The 18,680-nt window shown below is 40.9% G+C and overlaps 1 protein-coding gene across 1 annotated transcript in view; it reads right to left on the reverse strand.

The window, feature by feature from the left end:
* The window catches only part of RAB3IP (RAB3A interacting protein), a 50,528-nt gene that overhangs the window by 5,308 nt on the left and 26,540 nt on the right, over nucleotides 1-18,680 (reverse strand). Inside the window, exons 6-10 of the mRNA XM_018576347.1 lie at nucleotides 12,858-13,055; nucleotides 6,792-6,920; nucleotides 6,260-6,372; nucleotides 2,934-3,033; nucleotides 2,778-2,847 (exon numbers count right to left, since the gene is read on the reverse strand). Coding sequence (XP_018431849.1) covers nucleotides 2,778-2,847; nucleotides 2,934-3,033; nucleotides 6,260-6,372; nucleotides 6,792-6,920; nucleotides 12,858-13,055 — 610 coding nt within the window. The remainder of the gene's footprint in view (nucleotides 1-2,777; nucleotides 2,848-2,933; nucleotides 3,034-6,259; nucleotides 6,373-6,791; nucleotides 6,921-12,857; nucleotides 13,056-18,680) is intronic.

Consider the following 18,680-nt stretch of genomic DNA (forward strand, 5'->3'; position numbering starts at 1 on the left):
TTAAAAAAAAAAAAAAATGTAAAAAAGTCCCCACCCATACATAAACGCATGCAAACATGCGTCGGGGGGACATACGTGCAAAAAAGACGATTACGCCCATTACGCCGCACATGTTGCACATGAGTGCCGCACATGAGTGAGAGCAATAAGTCTAGGGCCATCAATCACTGATAACACTAAACTGATGAGCGGTAAAAGCTTTTAAAGCGTCGCCTATGGCCAATTTTGGGTATGGTAGTTTTCTGCGATGTCGCAGGTGCGCGCAATTTTAAAGCTTGACATGTTTGGTGTCTAGTTAACCGACGTGACCCCGACTTTTATATTTTACCAAAAAACTGGGTAATAATAAGTGTTTCCTAACATAATGTAAAAAAAAACTTTTTTTTTTCAAAATTTTCTGTAATTTTTCCTAATTATAGTAAAAAATAAAACCCCCAGTGGTGATTAAATACCACCAAAATAAAGCTCTATCTGTCCCTAAAAAAATGGTATAAAATTCATTTCAGTACAGCGTTGCATGACGGAATAAACGTCAGTCAAAGTATCGCAGCGCTGAATACTGAAAAATGGCCTGGCCAGGAAGTGGGTCTAAACACTTGGTCTTGAAGTGGTTAATAGCGAGGTGAAGAAAGTGGGTCATAGTACGATTTCAGGATGTAATGTTAAGATTTGCATAATTAAGTGCCCTTTTGGTATTTGCTTCATAATCCTCACAGTAGTTTAACTTATTTTTAATTTGTAAAAATGCATTATAACATTGTACACTAGGTATGTACTCATGTGCTCAATGTGCCAGCCCATCTACTTCCCTGTATGCATAACGGAGCTATGGATTAATAGATACCTACATGCTTAATTCTGTACTTGTTTGTGTGTTTTTATACTTCTTTTACAGTACACGGTGGTGTGCTTTGTATAGTAGAACTGATACAGGTTTGTCCCTAGTAGTTGCTCCTTATTATTTACCGAGATCTGCTATGTACTGGGTAGGTGCCTAGAGCTACAAAATTCAAGGACTGCAAAAGAATGACTAAAACATTCCTGTATATATGTATCTTGAAACCCATGCTTCAGACAAGCCACATGCATTTACATGTGGTAACAAAGAGCAAGGCACATCCACTCATTTTCAATGTTGTTATTATTTGTAATAAAGTTATTTTATGGCCACATTGACACACTTCTAGAGGACTGATAAATCAATAGCTCCACTATTACACACTGTACTCACTTACTTAAATAATGCTCTATTCAGCATATGACAGATACTGAATATAATGTGTGACCTATTGTTTATGTCAGGCGCTGCACTTGGGGACATCCAACACTACTAAGTTGACATCACCGCTTGAGCTAATACTGCCTGGAAAATGTATGAAACTTACCTGCTCCAAAAAGACAGTTTCTGTTCTGGCTCCCCTGATGACGTCACCAGGGGAGCGCCATTATAAGCACCCACGCGAGCCCCCAGCATCAGTGTACAGCCTGAGAGGGCTGTATTAGCTGCTGGGGGCTCGATTTCAAGAGAGGAACGGCTATCTTACGACGCTGGCTGACAGTCTTGTGTCTCTACCTCCAATTCTTTGCAAACTGTGGTATGTATTTACTTACTTTAATCACTATGTCCAGTAAGGACGATATGGTACAGTGGTTTGCTCCCATTGATACTCAGATTAGTTTTTATGATCTCTCTTCAGGCCCCAATTGATTTCCTCCAATTCTTTTTTTTTTTAAACAAGGTACTTCCGCCATCTCTTGATTGGGTCTGCCTCCACTGGGTTTTTAGGGCCTCCATTTCTTCTCCTTCTCTGGTCTCTTTTCCCCCTGCCTTATGCTTTTACTTCTTACCGTCTGAGCCGGGTGGAACAACCGGGACGCACACAGACTCCAAGGGTAGGTGATATATTTATATATATATATCCACCTGTTTACCATACCACTAGACAACGTCAAGTGGTTGTATTAGAAGTTTATTGATGTTTATACTCTTTATATATTTTTCCTTAAATTGTATAGACAACCTCCCTCTCCATCTCCTGAAGAAGCGCTATTCAGCGCGAAACGTCGAGAAAATCAAGCTCCTCCATCACCCTTTCTATACTGATCATGTATTGTGTCCATGAACTATCATATCATGTTTTCTAATCATGTTTCATTGTACAAATCTTTTAAATGTTATCCCTTTTGAATGAACTATAATCAGTATGGAGGAAGCTTATAGGAGAATCATGTTGTCAAATTTTATTTATTCTAATTACCTTTTAATCAAATAAAATTAATATTTTTTCAAAAGATGTTTGGTTTGTAAAGTTGTCAGTCGGCTGCCCAAAAACCCCAACTTTTCTAATTTTGACTTTGCCAAGTATTGTAAATGGTCACAACTAGGGATTTACCAATACCGGTTTTTCGGGTTCGTTTGTTTTTGGTACTCGCTGATACTCGTCCCATTAAGTAAGCCAGGCGGCGTGTAATGACTCGCCACCTGGCTTCCTGATTAGCCAGGAATCTGTCTCTATGCTTCCACAAGTGACGAGGGAGCATGGAGCTGGCTTCCCGGCAAATCAGGAAGCCAGACAGCATGTAATCACTTGCTGCCCAGCTTCCTGATACCAGGGCTTCGGGTATCGGGCTAGGCATCGGAGCATTTGGGTGTACTTGTCTAAATACTCGGTATAGGTGCCTCCCTAATCACAGCATCACAAATTACACAAACATCTATTTTCAATGTAGACAACAATTACAACCTTATACCAAGTGGAATGCTGTTTCTCACTCACCATCCTGCTGCTTTACCAGTCCTTGATGAATGTACCGAATATATGTGAAGAAATTACATACAGAGGTAATCTAAAATAATCACAATGAAAATTAATGAGTGAGTGTTGTTTTATGCATCCATAAAGAAAAAGAGCCACATAATGGATTTTACTCACCCTATATCTACAACATGGAGAAATATAATAATAATTGCTGGAATCTCCAAGTTTAATCCTGTGCTTACAAGTCTTTGTTTGACCACTCAAAGCACACTTCCTAGGTAAAGTAAATATAAAATATACATCAACTACAGTGACTGAAGAAGCATATATAAAATTAAAGAGTACCACATATAAAGATAAGATTCTTAACCAGTTTGGCCCACATAGACCAATCTAACTTTACACTCTTCTCCATGGCCTAAAACAGGGGTGGCCATTAGGTAAATCGCGATCTACTAGTCAATCGCGTAGCGATCACTGGTAGATTGCGATGTCCTGTCTTCTTTGGATCCCCGCTGCTCTCCCCCATATGTATGCGGCGGGGATTCGAGGAAAAGTGAAGCTGCAGTCGGCGGTGGGGTGCGGAGGACGGAGCCGCTATCACAGCAGCACGCCAAGCGGTGAGGAGAGCCGCTCGGCCTGGATCTGACAGCCGGCGGCTCTCCTCACCGGACATGCTGCTGGCTCCGTGGTTATAGCGGCTGCAGAAAAAGAGATTGAGGACTTTGTGTCCTCAATTTCTTTTTCTATTTTTTAAAAGGGAAATATCAGGGGGCTGTTTAAACCCCCAATATTTCCCCAAAGCCCCCCCAAGAGTTAAAAAAAAAAATATTAAAATTAAATAAGAAATAATAAAAATAAAATAAAAAATAGTAAAAAAATCAAAATAAAAAATCCTGGAGGCAGGGCGCTGGATGACGTCACACGCCTGTTAGGGGCACCTTTTTTTTTTTCTTGGCACGTGTGCAATGGGAGCTAGCTACGGCTATGCTCCCGCGCTGCTCGTGCGGCTGAATGTGTCAGACGCCGCTACGGAAAGGGGCGAGACACCTCTCCCCGTGTGCAGCGTCGGCCACACGAGCACCACGAGAGGATAGGACGCCGGCGCCTCTAGAGCGCACTGGAATGCAAGCCGGTCGACTCCATGCATTTAGGGGCGTGGGGTTGCACCACAGCCATGTCCCCCCAGCCCACAGTTCGATCGCCCGCACCCGGAACGCAGGCACATTAGTGCCTGCATTCCAGTCCAGTGTGATCTGCAAAAATAGTGCTTGCAGCCCTGTTGCCGATTGCACTGGACCGGAACGCAAGCACTAATGTGCCTGGGTCCTGGGTGCAGGCGATCGCACTGTGAGTGAGGGGCCTGGCTGCAGTGCCATTGACTTCAATGCACCATCACGCCCCCTCCCCCAGGTGTTTTTTCGTTGGTAGATCTCATTGAGCTCGTCATTTGAAAAGTTGATCTCCAGATGAAAAATTGTGGGCGCCCCTGGCCTAAAATAACCTACAATCCAAATGAGGAAATAAATGCATTTTGAAGAGGTTCATGAAAAGGTGATTCATTTCATTTGACTATTTCTGGGTTTTACATGGTTAATATCTGAGCAAGCAAAATTGTGTTTTTTAGTATATCCTACAGAAACCAGTTTGAGGTGTTAGTCATTTGCAAATTGTATCTCTTATCTCGGTTTGTGTCTTTGCTTGTTTACTTTGCAAATCCCCCGCAAGGTTGTCTCCTGATCCTTATTATCATAATTAGTTTTGTAGTTTTGTATACATGTATTAATTTTATTGGTCCATGCTCCACCATCCCCCTTTTAGTTTCACATATAACCTTTTGTTTTAACAATAAACCTTTGAATATACTGTAGAGTGAATACACAATTTGGTGTGACTCTTTATTCCCAAGTACTTGTCTGAAGCTCAAATTATGGGAAAGCTTAACGAGATAAGTCCTACCTGGAGGCATGGGTTCGAGTCCCTTCAGAGTCGCTTTCCTGAGGAACCCTAACAGTTCACTAACTGATTAAGTCTATTATGTGAAAGAATTAACCGAGCTACTAGACAGATATGTTTCGGGTTTTGTACTTCAGATCTGTGTCTCTGCAATAGTCATACATACAGTCTAATGTCTCTACCACAGTCATGCATACAAATACATTAGGGAAAGTTTCAAGTGAAAGCCAAAATTAACCTAGGAAATGTTTTTTAGGTTTGTGGTAAGAAATTCTAACAGGCATGGGGAGATACAAACTCCAAGCATAAATAAATCTAATGGGAACTGATTCTAGTACTCTGCAAATGGTCTTATAGAGCTAAATTCTAAGCACTTTTAAACAAGGTGGGACACAAACAGATATTACAAGCCCTGAAGAGGTTGCTCTACCAGTGCAGTTAACAGAATTTCTACCGATATGCTTACACCACTACTTTTTTCAGATCCAAAGTGTCTCTGAATTTTAACTGGTTTCAACAGTTCTCAAAAACCCTCAATAAGTTTGTTTCTTCACTGTTCCTATGCAGGTAGAGTTATCTCTTTAAATAGAGGATGGCCGCTATACTAGTGACAAGAAGTTAAAAGTCAAATTACCATCCAGACAATATTTGTTTTTACTTTCTGAACTCCTGGACTCATTTCACATTGTTTGCACTATTATATATTTATTTTAGGAATTGTGTGGGTAACCAGGTCACATAGATTGTGAGGGTAGCCAGATCTCAGAGTGTGTGATATTTGCCACCTACCGTATATGATCCTGTGCCTCTTAACCCCATGTTATAGTGTGTTAAATTCATACTTATTAACACTATTTTATTTGCATTTATTCTGGGTTTTTTTCCTATTAAAGAAATATATTTGCCAGTATCCAAGTCTGTTGTTCCAGGGATAAGTATTTTGGTTACACATAACTCTGGCTGGCACTTCAATTTTTTTGATTACCTAGTCGATTTTCCTGACAGATCACTAGCCAAACTCTGTCTCCTTTGGTTTATTTATTATGGTTGAGTTTTGTTCCTAAAATATAACCCTTGCATAAGTAGACCGACACCGCCTGTTGCAAAGATCTAATAGTTGGCCATTCCCTAAAAAAACTAAACAGAAGACTTTTTTTGGTCAACTAAGATTTTGGCCTTGAAAAAAGATCTGCTTTTTTGCTAGAAGGAGTAAAACCCCCAAGTCCATAGCAAACAGCGATTTCCAGACAAGCTGAATTCTCAATTTAAAACTGGCTATAGATGAATATTTTTAGTTGAGATGAATTATGTTCCTGAAAGATCACTGCCAATGAAATAGACTGCCTTTATTGCTTGCACAGACATGTTAGATGATCATCAACCTCTACATATTATTATTATTATTGTCTGGACTAACTGCATGAATAGCAAAAAGCTGTAAACACTTATTGCAGATTTTTTAAGAATTACGATGCTCCAGGTCTGCAATATTTCAGCAAGGTAATAATACTGCTCATTTGCTAAACAATAGAATTCACACTCACTTTGGTCCTCCACATTCGACAGCTGATGCTTTTACGAATCTTACAGGCTGTAGCCCTGCAGGTTCAATGCTTAAGGTGTTGTTTTCAACAGATTCCAGGACAGCTGCAGCCAGCTAGGAATGAAATAAAAAACAGCTCAGTTTTGCTAGTGGTGGTTTTAAATAGGCCATGTTGTGTTTTGCACCAAACAGACAACAAAGTATAACAGATTGCGCATTAATACCACACACTAGTAGCGCCAAAGTCCCAAGATCACATACCATTTGGTTATAGAACTAATGTAGACCTTCTCAACCCGACTTCCCTGGAACGCTAGGGCTCCTCCAGAGGTTGCTATAGATAATTTCAACAGTGGCAAATTGATTGCATAGTTCCGGCAGCAATTGGTTTTCCTGGCCAATCACTGAAGTATTGGCATGAGCCAAGTCAGTGCCAGGAATGACTAAATAGTGTTCCCCTTTAACAGGCCAATCATGAAGGAAAGAAAGCATCCTCTCTTGTGATCAATAAAAGAGTGAGACAAATAGTTTACCTCATTCTTTGGAAATGTTAAACAGGGACATATGTCCTCCTGATAAATTCTTTTTAGGAATGTGCATGTTCTGTCCATCAAGGGCTCCTCTTTCCACACTTTGAATTCATTGTAAAGTGTTGAATCAATCTACAATATAAAATATAACAGTTGTATCAGCAACAGAAATGTATAATCCTACAATTATAAACATCTCAAAAGGCATCCTCTTTTTAAGAAATTCTCAACAATACCCAGAATCGAAGTTATGTCCATTTGTCTATAAAATATGTCAAGACTGCTATTTAAACACAGGATCAAGCTGACACTACTGCCAATATTAAGACATGCACACTATATTACTATATAGGCACTATATTGTATTGCCTAGAAATATATACAACAGTTGTATGTATGCATGTAGCAGATAAATAAAATCACACATGATCCTGACACCAATTAAAAGAATGCAATGTTTAAAATTACAAGTGCACCTAAATGAAAATTTTAAACCAAAAATAAAAAACAAAATTACAGGCTGAAATCAAAGCCAAAAATATATATATTTTTTACCTGTTTTCAAATATTTTATTTTTATGTTTTTTATAAACCTTTTAATTTTGGTATATTTTATTTTCATTTATTTATTTTAAATATTCTTATTTTTTAACTTACTGTTTGGGGCTTTGGTGAAATATCAAGGGTCTAAACAGACCCCTGGCATTTCCCTTTTAAAACAGAAAAAGAGATTGAGAACACAAAGTCCTCGATCTCTTTTTTTTTTGCAGCCCCTGTTATCAATGAACAGGAATCCTCTATACTGAGTGTTCCTGTTCATTCATACATTGTGGAGATACTATGAGTTACTATGTACACAATCACGAATGAATAGGAAGTGATGTAGATCACTTCCTATTCATTTAGAACTGGTACATAGTAACTCACACTATGCCTAGTTATTTACCATCAGTCAGCGATCACTGACTGCTTGTACCGCTTTCCATCCTGACTCGCTGTCACAGGAGGGTAAGCCAGCGGTGCAGGGAGGAGAGCTTAGTCTATTTTGACAGCCGACTCCTCCCCCTCACCGCCGCCTCGGGATTCTGTGACAGCGTATGGCTGTCTCCAGCACTCTCCATCCGAATCCGTCATCGGTCTGATCCGAATCAGTCAAAGGAGACTGAGGGGGGCTGTGCGGCAGGAGAGCCCGGCCTCCTGTGACATCGCAACTCACAGGGCTCTCCCCCCCTGCACCTCTCGGCCTCCTCTGACAGTTTCTCTCCTCCCTGCTGGATGATGTGCTGTGTCAGAGGGGAGACAGAGCAGCGCACAGTGGGAAGGAGAGAAACTAGGCATGCACCGCAATTTCAGCTGAAAGATGGTACTTTTGGCATTTTGCCAAAAGTGCCATTTTGGCAGATATGTTTTGGCGGCTGAAATTATGGTGCATCCTTTTTAAAATGATGCCTATATAATTCCCAATTTCCAAACAACAGCTTAGGAATAAACAGAAACTAATTCAATCAGCTATGCAGTGACTTATTAGCACATAGAACTTGCAGTGACATTATTAACAATACAAAATCATGATTTTAGGTCAGTTTCTTAATATTATGAAGAACAAGAACACTCTGTTGTGTGGCACAGCTATATCCAATTCTGCATACCTGGCTTTATATTATAAGAACTTTATAATATAAAGCCAGGTTTGCAGAATTGGATACAGCTGTGCCACACTATACAATAATACACTGTTCTGGAGTCTGGACATGTGATCATCTATTTTCCCAAGAAAAAGAAGTGAGATGATCTGAGGGGATCTGAGTGTTCCTGTTCATTCATACATTGTGGAGATACTATGAGTTACTATGTACACAATCACGAATGAATAGGAAGTATTCAATAGGAAATATTCAAGTAGGAAGTATGTTTGAGGAATTAATTTTTGAGTTTAATCTGGTACCACTTATTATGCTGATCAGCTCCTCCTTAGAGTGCATTTCTGTGTTTTATGAGTGAATGGGTTGTTGCAATAACCAATTTTAGATGTTGAACTGGTGTTGGTGTTAACTGGTGCATTTAGTATGTCCAATGAGATTTTAAATAATAAATGTATAATATTTTCTAAGTGGCTGGTTTACGCATGAGAAACGAAGAAACTAAAATTTTTAGAGAGAAAAATCAGAAATAGCAGCTGACATAGTTCTCAGAGTATTAATAGGATGATATTAGAAAAAGCACTGGCCTTTCTTGTGCTAGAGGGAAATACAAGCTGACCCTAAAGCTGGCTATACACTATTAAAATACTAAATTCTGACAGTGGGTGCCCCTCCCACCTTGACAAAATCGACTACTAAGTCGCCTTTGGTCAAAGAAGCCAGGCTAAAAATTGTTGGCCGTTATAACACAAACAGCACACTGGGGAGAGCAGTCCATCCATTCTGTTTAGCCTGTATGGGGGATCTGTTAGATTTCTTTTCTACTGTGTATAGCCAGCTTTAAGGTTTCAGTCGTGTTCTTAAATACAGGAATGAAAAGAGCAGCTTTTAGCCCCAGTAAAGTTCAGGATGTAATTTCAGCATAGCGAACAATTGGTTCTCTGAACCACATTTGCACACCGCCTTGGAAACAATCCCAATATTTTCCGCAGCAAGTACGTAATGATGCCAACATACACCATTAATAGGGGTCTGAGTGAGACTGCTGCAATGACAGGAATGCCAAGAGTCATCACCAATAATCTCTAATAAGTCATTAGTTCACAAGTCCTTTACAACACATATAAATATAGTAGCATTACATTTATTACCGGCATACATAGGTAGAATTGCAAACACATTTCCGAAATCAGTTAACAAAACCACAGAAGAGACTTTTTTAAAAAGACAATCCTGTACTACTATAAACAGACCAGAATGTTATCATTTACATAAAGCTGCAATAGGACCTAACATTACGTCAAGACCATAAAAAATAGCAGATACAAAAACCCTTTGTACAACTAGCCTGAAACTCAGCAACACGCCCAAGAATAGCCGCTTATCTGGGTCTGGATTGTTTGCTTTATTTTGAAAACACAGTTTGGATTCAAAGTTAAATGACACACGTCTGATTGCAAACTTTTAGAACTCATAATCTTTCCTAAAAGCGAAGAGATTTCTGTGCATATTCTCAAAAATTCAGAAACAGACTGAATACATATATATACCTAGAGGCTAAAATGTTAACCAGTACAGCAGCTGGAAACAGGTTGTACTGAATTTTAAACTTCAATGCAGGGACTTTTTCTGCTCACGTTTAAAAACCAAATAATAATTAAAAGGAGAACTATGGGGCAACCTTTTTTGCCCATAGTTCTCAGGGTCACGGGAGGATATATACTGTGTCCTCTGGTGACCCAAAACTCAGTATAAAGCGGACTATTGGCCACTATATGCGGAGAGCACTGCAGCCGGGACGGATCCCGACAATACTGTCGAGATCCACCCCGCTGGCTGATTGACTCTAGAGGCAGAGCCACCTATGCTCGCCCTCTCCCGTCTGTTCCCTCAGTCAGCGCTGGAGAAATGGAGAGGGAAGGGGGAATCCTTGCGGGGAGCGGTGACTGACAGTCACCACTCTGTGCAGCAAGAAGATTGAGAAGTCAGCGATTGGCCGTGTGAGTTTGCTGACTTTTTGTCCAATAGAGCCAAACTGTGACAGCTTCTTTGTCACAGGTCGGCTTGAATTATAGGGATGAGTGTTTTTCACTAACCCCATAATTCTCCTTTAAGGGATCTGCCTAGCATTCAGCTGTTAGAGCTTGTTCACACCTAATCCAGTGAGTTCCAGTACGGTTAGTGGCTGGAACGCACTGGATCGCATAATTAAGCCTTCCTGTGTTCTGAGGCAGGAGGGGGCGTGGTGGTGCATTCAAGTCAATGACACCGCAGCCAAGCCTCCAGCATCAGAATGCGTGGCACAGCAATGCCTGCGGTGTGTTCAGAAAAAAATAGTGCATGCACATTTTTTGCGATTGCACCAGACCACGGGCAATGCTGTGAGGCTTAATTATGTGATCCAGTGCAACGCACTGAATTAGGTGTGAACAAGCCCTAAGTGATCCATGAAGGAAATACAGCATATACAACATCCACAAGTGACCAGAGGTAGCAGTAAGAGGACTTCAGTGTGGGATGTAAACAAACGTAGGCAGTCACAGGCACTGAAACTCCTTAACTATGTATCTGTGGAGGGGAAGGTCAAGAGAGAGGGGCAGAAAAAATAATTGCACTTCTCTGAAAAATTAACTTATTTTAATGATATGAGGAATGGGCAGAGTGATAACCACCTCAGTGTCCTGATGCTCCTCCATTCTCCAGTAAGCAAGATGCAGACCGGCAGGTTAACAAGCTATATTGATTAACTGTGTAGAACATGGAGGTCATCTGTCTATGCAATCTGGATGCGCTTGCTTTTCTGGATCATTGAAAAAAAACTTTTGGCAAGTAAGACATTTCACATACATCTATTTCAACTGTGAATTAAGCTTCTTGCCTAGAGTGAAGCTATACGTTGTGTAGAAACACAAGTTTTTGCCTTTATTCATTGAGGGACATAGGTGGTAATGCACAGATTCGAACCAGATGGTTTTAGTGCAATCTGCAGCAGAAGGCTATGGATCACCACCTGTGTCCCTCAATGAACTTAGAACAAAGAATTTCATGTTGATTACAAAACTGTAATTTTCTTAGAACACCGACAAAAACAGGAGTGAGGTGGTAATGGTGACTGAAATAAGGGTTCAGGAAGGTAAACTCTGCAGCTGTCCTCAGCTATGTAAGAGCATGGACACATGCCATTTTTACAAGGGTAGGCCAATTCTGAACCATCTATTTTACCTTTCACAACTGCCTTTGTAAGCAGTGTCAGGACAAGGACGGGTCCAAATTATTTGGAAGGGGGCGGGGCCGAGTTCATAATTCTTATGGAATCCTCCCTCCTCTAAAATCTTAGAGAGGCTTAAGTCACAACATCAATAACTTGCCACATAGGAGGTTGTTGATTTTAGTGCATGTGCTTAGCTTCAATTTTCAAGCACTGTTCTATATAATATCTATTATTATTGTAAGCCACCCTCAAACACCACTGGGGCCAGATCCTGTTCTCCTATAAGGACACAGAAAACAAATAACCATATTAAATTCATTATTTTAGGGTTCATTATTTAATATAGCAGCACATGTAAAATATACACAATTTCCATGTTTTTGCCTTTGAGTAGATAGTTGGTACCTGATAAACTACACTAAATGATCTTTCTAAATGGTCGCTTAATCTTCCTGTAGTTCAACCCACATACTGAATTTTCCAAGTATGCAGGGATAAATTTACAAAGCAGTGAATGTGGCATTCACCAAACATTCACTGCATTTAAACGCACATAAAGACATATCTGCAGTGATTTGTGATGAATGTGACATTCACTGCTTTGTAAATACATCTCATATTATTCAACTCTGTCCTCTTACTTGTACTACTACGAAATTAACAAGGGAAGAGACCTCTGCCCAAGTCTCTTTTTTGCAACCACTGACAAGATTGTTAAGACTCTTACGTTAAATCATATTCCCATAAAGAATTGTTAAATATTTTTGCAAAATAGTGTTCATTTTTATAATATTCCTAACTAAATTTGACTGAACTACTTTACTTTTATCCCCTTTACTAGATAAGGGAGATCTGACATTGAATTTTCCTGATGCCTTCTTTCTGAAGTTCTAAAAGAGGCTTTAAGATGCAGCATTACCAGTTTGAGCTTTCCCTAATGCTATCTTCTTCTGACTAGCAAAAGAACATTCACTGCATTTAAATAGTACATGTTATACAGACCATTGCTCATTACATAAATCACACAGGATCCTTCTGACAAAATTAGTACATACCAAGCAGGGGAGGGAATAGCAGAGATACTTACCAGTTAATCAATATTTGTATGTGCTTGATAAAGACAAGGGCAAACAAGCAACAATGATTCATCACGTTTAAAGGAACATATGACTATTCTGGAATAACACGAATAACTATAAAAAATACTATTTTATTTACCTCTTTAGATTTCTTTACTATTGGCTGCATTACAGTGAGGTCAAGATTGCTGCCAACCATAGCGCTGCTAGTGCTTTTGTTTCGGACATGGCCTTTTTTGAACGGAGCCTTCCCTCCAGGCTGTTCTTTTGTGGGGGAAGTTGGAGATGTTGAAAGAAGAGACTTCAAAGCCGCTATTTCTGCCTGTAGTGCATCAATCTACAAACAACAGTTTCAAACAGAGCAAAAAATGAAAATGCAAAATAGTTACACTTTATGGAACTAGCATCTGTAATAGTTACAGTGTAGCTAAAGCAAACACATATGAATGAATGCATAAATGAATAAACTGTATATAGTTCTCAATGAGTGCTGCATAAAAATGCGATACTGTTGCAGTAAAAAATAAAGCAACTCTAAAGAGCATATGCAACTGTAAATTGTATACTGGATTATTATGACAAACATTCTGGTGGGCTGTGTGTGCCTGTGCTTCTACAATATAGACACCCTCTTTTCCCCCACCACCCAGCTAGAGACTAAACATTTTGCAACTTTGTTGTGCACATGTGGTTCTTTTGTTACACTAGTTGTTGATTCACAGCCAAGGTTTGAAACATAAGGGGAGTAGTAAAGTATTGTAAGGGTGGCATGCAACTGATTCTTTACCTACTTTCAGGGAATTTCCAAAACCACATAGTATTTACCTGGCTTTGTGAGGTTAATGAGAATTGTGCTAATTGTATTCACCTTATCCACTATACTAAGATTTTTGTACTTGCCATAAAAAAAAATGTAAGTCACTGAGGGACACTGGGTTATTTGTTGTCATCTACAAGAGGTTTGGGCAATAAAAATACATTAAAAAAATTACAGCCAGCCCCTGCATCACCCCTCCTGTATCCAGCATGCCTCAGATTTGTGAGTGAGAAGTACATAGGGCCAATCAACAGAGTGGTGGGACCTGTGTCCCTCAATGAACTTCAAGATTATACTCCAAGTACAAAAATCTTATATTCCTTATTGTTAATGGAGGGGCACAGAAATTCTGAAACAGATGGAACATCCAAAAGCAGTCCAACTGAGGGGTGGACAATAACCACTCATGGATTAAATAGAACGAGCTGTGTGCAACAACTAGAAAGACCAAAACCTGAATCTGAACCAGAAGAGAGCAGCACTGCTAACAACACAGGGAAGGTCACAGAGGATGAACCTTTTGCTCAGATCAGGACAAGAATCAACATCAAAGGAAAAGGGCACAGAGAAGAAAGGCTCCAAGAAGGAGTAATGTCTAGGACGGCTATCCAATCTTAAAGTGAGTATAAGGGTGCAGAAGTAAGCCCCACCAAGATAGACATTAGTGGGAAGAAAACAACCCTATACGTCAAACAACACCAGAAAACAGTGGGATGAGCAGACCTGTCTACAAGGACACCTGGCAGTGTTACTGGAATCTTACAGGGAAAACCCCCTGCAGGGACTGCAAACCTGATTTCGGACAAGGGATTACAAGTCCTCAGACCTGCCCCAATCTAGAGCAGCGGTCACATCCGTGGAGTGAGGAGAAAGAACCTCAGCCAGACAGGTAAGACTAATCATTTGATTAAGGACAGAAGCAGGAAAGATATTTTGAGTATCGTCCCCTAGAGGCTGTGAATCACCCACAGTAGAAGTCCTGACTCCAAATAATCCAATCCCACAAGAACCCCAAAGTGCATGAAATTTCCAACGGGAAATTCCTGCAGCAGGCTTATGCAATGAGCCGTTTTCTGAAAATCCATGGGAACACTAAGCCCTCTAGTGATGGTTTCTTCCTGCCATGCAGGAGCTAAAGCACACCCGAGTGCACAATCTCTGTCCGCAGAATTAAGACTACAGGATAGAGATGCCCAGAAGCAAAATGGTGCCTTTAAAAGGGAATAAAGAGGTTGAAAGTATTTTCCTCAAAATCATCCAGCTTACAGAACCAGGTCACTTACTAGGTCCAAGCCTCCCTGGAGGTGAACAGTTGGACCCTTTGAGAGAATTCTGGCAGAGAAATTAGAGTCCAGAAAACTGACCCTCTTCAAGGAAGGTTGCATTAGTGTTCCACAATGGGGATGCCAAGAAAAGGGACTAGGGTGGACTTAAGAACACTGAGCAGTCAGGACCAAGCTAGGCAAGGGAGCATTGGAAACAGGTACTAGCCGAACACGTAACTCAGAAGGCCCCTCTGGGGGGGAGGGAATAGGGAGGATCAGCATTATCCAAGGGAACAGAGGAGAAAAAGGAATTCCCTTGTAGGGAATACTTCCGAAGGGCAAGTTCCTACTAAGCCAGGAACAGGGGTTCAGAGAGTGCAGTGAACTCAGGGTGGCCCGGGTAAAGGCACAGCTTTGCGTAGTAAGCACAGAACCCATGGTGCAGGGCTGATATAATAGAGGTCATCTACAAATAATTAGCCTGTGAGCGAAAGGTGGTAACATGAGCATCCGAAAGCCAAGGAGGCCTGATACCCAGTTGTGCAAACAGCCTCTATTTGTAGAATTATACCAAAGACTTGCCAGAAGCATTAGCAGATCTTTGGCTGCTGGACCTACAGTCTGAGAGGAATTTAGATTTAGAAGATTTGAAAGTATGCAGTGCTAAGGCAGATGAGGAAGAAAGGGGACAGGGCTCCTCTCACCCTTCCATAGATTCACTACACTTTAATATGAATATACTTTGGCTGCAACAAGGCATAGCTAGTGTAAGAGCTGGTCCAAAGAGACAACGTTCCTTGAAATGAAGACAAATCAGCTGTTCCTTTGACATCTCCTCAGCATCCCACACACATAGCTAGAGTGCCCCTATGCATTTGTACAGAAATCAGTCCTATGTGTGACACAATATCAGAGGCTTGTCATAAACAATGACAGTTAAAAGCACAAGGCTCCAGACACCACCTCCAACGGCTCCATAACATGGGGACCTAACCCAGGGGTGGAAGGATCCTCTCTATGGAGTTTAATCCATTTGGATAGATTACAATTACCACCAACACAGAACAGAGGGCCAAACCAGTTAACTACAACTGGGATACAAGGAGAGAATTCAACTTCCTATCGGTGAAGTTCCCAAAGGTAAGTATAATTTCGACCCTTCTAGTACTATATCTGTTAACATGGATTACTGGAGCACATTGAGCACAGATCACCTTTCCCAGCCCACATAGAGAAAGCAGCGGAAAGGTCTTTGATGCCATAGAAGCTGTAAGAGCTTGTTCACACCATGTCTGTTGAGCTGGGTAGTATGCATAAAAACGCAGCTCAATGTATCCAGTGTGAACAAGCCCTACAAGCCCCCAGACCTATAGCAGCAGTGTGATAGGTACTGCCTAAATAGGGTTTGAAAGAACCTCTTGTATGTCAATTGCAAAACACTGAGGTGACCCAATAACAGCTTTTCCAGACTGTTGGGATTCTGAATCAGAAATGAGAATGGGGGCTGCAGACCCAGTCTGACTCACGGTCTCAATAGTGTCAGATACAGACTCTGCAAAGGATGCTGCTGCAGAGCTCATAGAACCCCTATAGACAGAATGATCCTGTAACTGGACACTAAAAGCTAGAAAGTCCATATCTCAATTAATGATCTTGATAAAAGCCATTAAAGAAAAAATAAAATAAAAGGGCTAGTAGGTAAAAATATGATTACACCTTTTTTTCAAGCAGAGCTGTCCAACCTCCGAGGACACTAGCAAACAACTGAAACATGCTGATTAGAGTGAAGGTTATAGGGGGCTAACCTTCAATGGTGTTTTCAGTTTGCCAGTGTTTAAACCTCCTGTAGGCAGCAGCATATAACACGACTGTTTCAGAATTCCCAATTCCGTCAAATGGACAATAAAGGAATTTTATTTACTAGTAAACAATAGTAACCCCAGCCGGATGTGAATGGTTCCCGTGTTTGCACAAGCAGAAAAAATATGAATATGCACCATGTATTCTTAAGACCGGCACCCTGCTGGCTGCATCCACCATTCCTCCTTCATATAAGCAACATGGCAAGTTCCTGGTATCAATAAACAATTATTATTATTATTATTATTATTATTACAGGATTTATATAGCGCCAACAGTTTGTACAGCGCTTTACAATATGGGGAAGACATTACAATACAATTCAAGACAAGGTGGTAAGGAGGTTCCTGCCCGTGAGAGCTTACAATCTAAGCGGAGGGGGCAAGTGATACATGAGGAGGTAGCTGTGTTGGGATGAATTGTTTGAGAAAGATAGTTCAGCGGGTAGTTTGAGGCGGGATAGGCTTCCCTGAGGAGATAAGTCTTTAGTGATCGCCTAAAGGCAGTCAGAGTAGGAGACAGATTGACAAGTTGGGGTAAAGAGTTCCAGAGAATGGGAGAGACTCTAGAGAAGTCCTGGAGGCGAGCATGGGAGGAGTTGACAAGGGAGCCAGCGAGCAGGAGGTCTTGGGAGGAGCAGAGAGAATGGTTAGGGTGATACTTTCAGACAAGAATTACTGGAGCACATTGAGCACAGATCACCTTTCCCAGCCCACATAGAGAAAGCAGCGGAAAGGTCTTTGATGCCATAGAAGCTGTAAGAGCTTGTTCACACCATGTCTGTTGAGCTGGGTAGTATGCATAAAAACGCAGCTCAATGTATCCAGTGTGAACAAGCCCTACAAGCCCCCAGACCTATAGCAGCAGTGTGATAGGTACTGCCTAAATAGGGTTTGAAAGAACCTCTTGTATGTCAATTGCAAAACACTGAGGTGACCCAATAACAGCTTTTCCAGACTGTTGGGATTCTGAATCAGAAATGAGAATGGGGGCTGCAGACCCAGTCTGACTCACGGTCTCAATAGTGTCAGATACAGACTCTGCAAAGGATGCTGCTGCAGAGCTCATAGAACCCCTATAGACAGAATGATCCTGTAACTGGACACTAAAAGCTAGAAAGTCCATATCTCAATTAATGATCTTGATAAAAGCCATTAAAGAAAAAATAAAATAAAAGGGCTAGTAGGTAAAAATATGATTACACCTTTTTTTCAAGCAGAGCTGTCCAACCTCCGAGGACACTAGCAAACAACTGAAACATGCTGATTAGAGTGAAGGTTATAGGGGGCTAACCTTCAATGGTGTTTTCAGTTTGCCAGTGTTTAAACCTCCTGTAGGCAGCAGCATATAACACGACTGTTTCAGAATTCCCAATTCCGTCAAATGGACAATAAAGGAATTTTATTTACTAGTAAACAATAGTAACCCCAGCCGGATGTGAATGGTTCCCGTGTTTGCACAAGCAGAAAAAATATGAATATGCACCATGTATTCTTAAGACCGGCACCCTGCTGGCTGCATCCACCATTCCTCCTTCATATAAGCAACATGGCAAGTTCCTGGTATCAATAAACAATTATTATTATTATTATTATTATTATTACAGGATTTATATAGCGCCAACAGTTTGTACAGCGCTTTACAATATGGGGAAGACATTACAATACAATTCAAGACAAGGTGGTAAGGAGGTTCCTGCCCGTGAGAGCTTACAATCTAAGCGGAGGGGGCAAGTGATACATGAGGAGGTAGCTGTGTTGGGATGAATTGTTTGAGAAAGATAGTTCAGCGGGTAGTTTGAGGCGGGATAGGCTTCCCTGAGGAGATAAGTCTTTAGTGATCGCCTAAAGGCAGTCAGAGTAGGAGACAGATTGACAAGTTGGGGTAAAGAGTTCCAGAGAATGGGAGAGACTCTAGAGAAGTCCTGGAGGCGAGCATGGGAGGAGTTGACAAGGGAGCCAGCGAGCAGGAGGTCTTGGGAGGAGCAGAGAGAATGGTTAGGGTGATACTTTCAGACAAG

This window comes from Nanorana parkeri, unplaced genomic scaffold, assembly GCF_000935625.1.
Source record: "Nanorana parkeri isolate BGI_ZX_2015 unplaced genomic scaffold, ASM93562v1 scaffold65, whole genome shotgun sequence".
Taxonomy (NCBI): Eukaryota; Metazoa; Chordata; class Amphibia; order Anura; family Dicroglossidae; genus Nanorana; species Nanorana parkeri.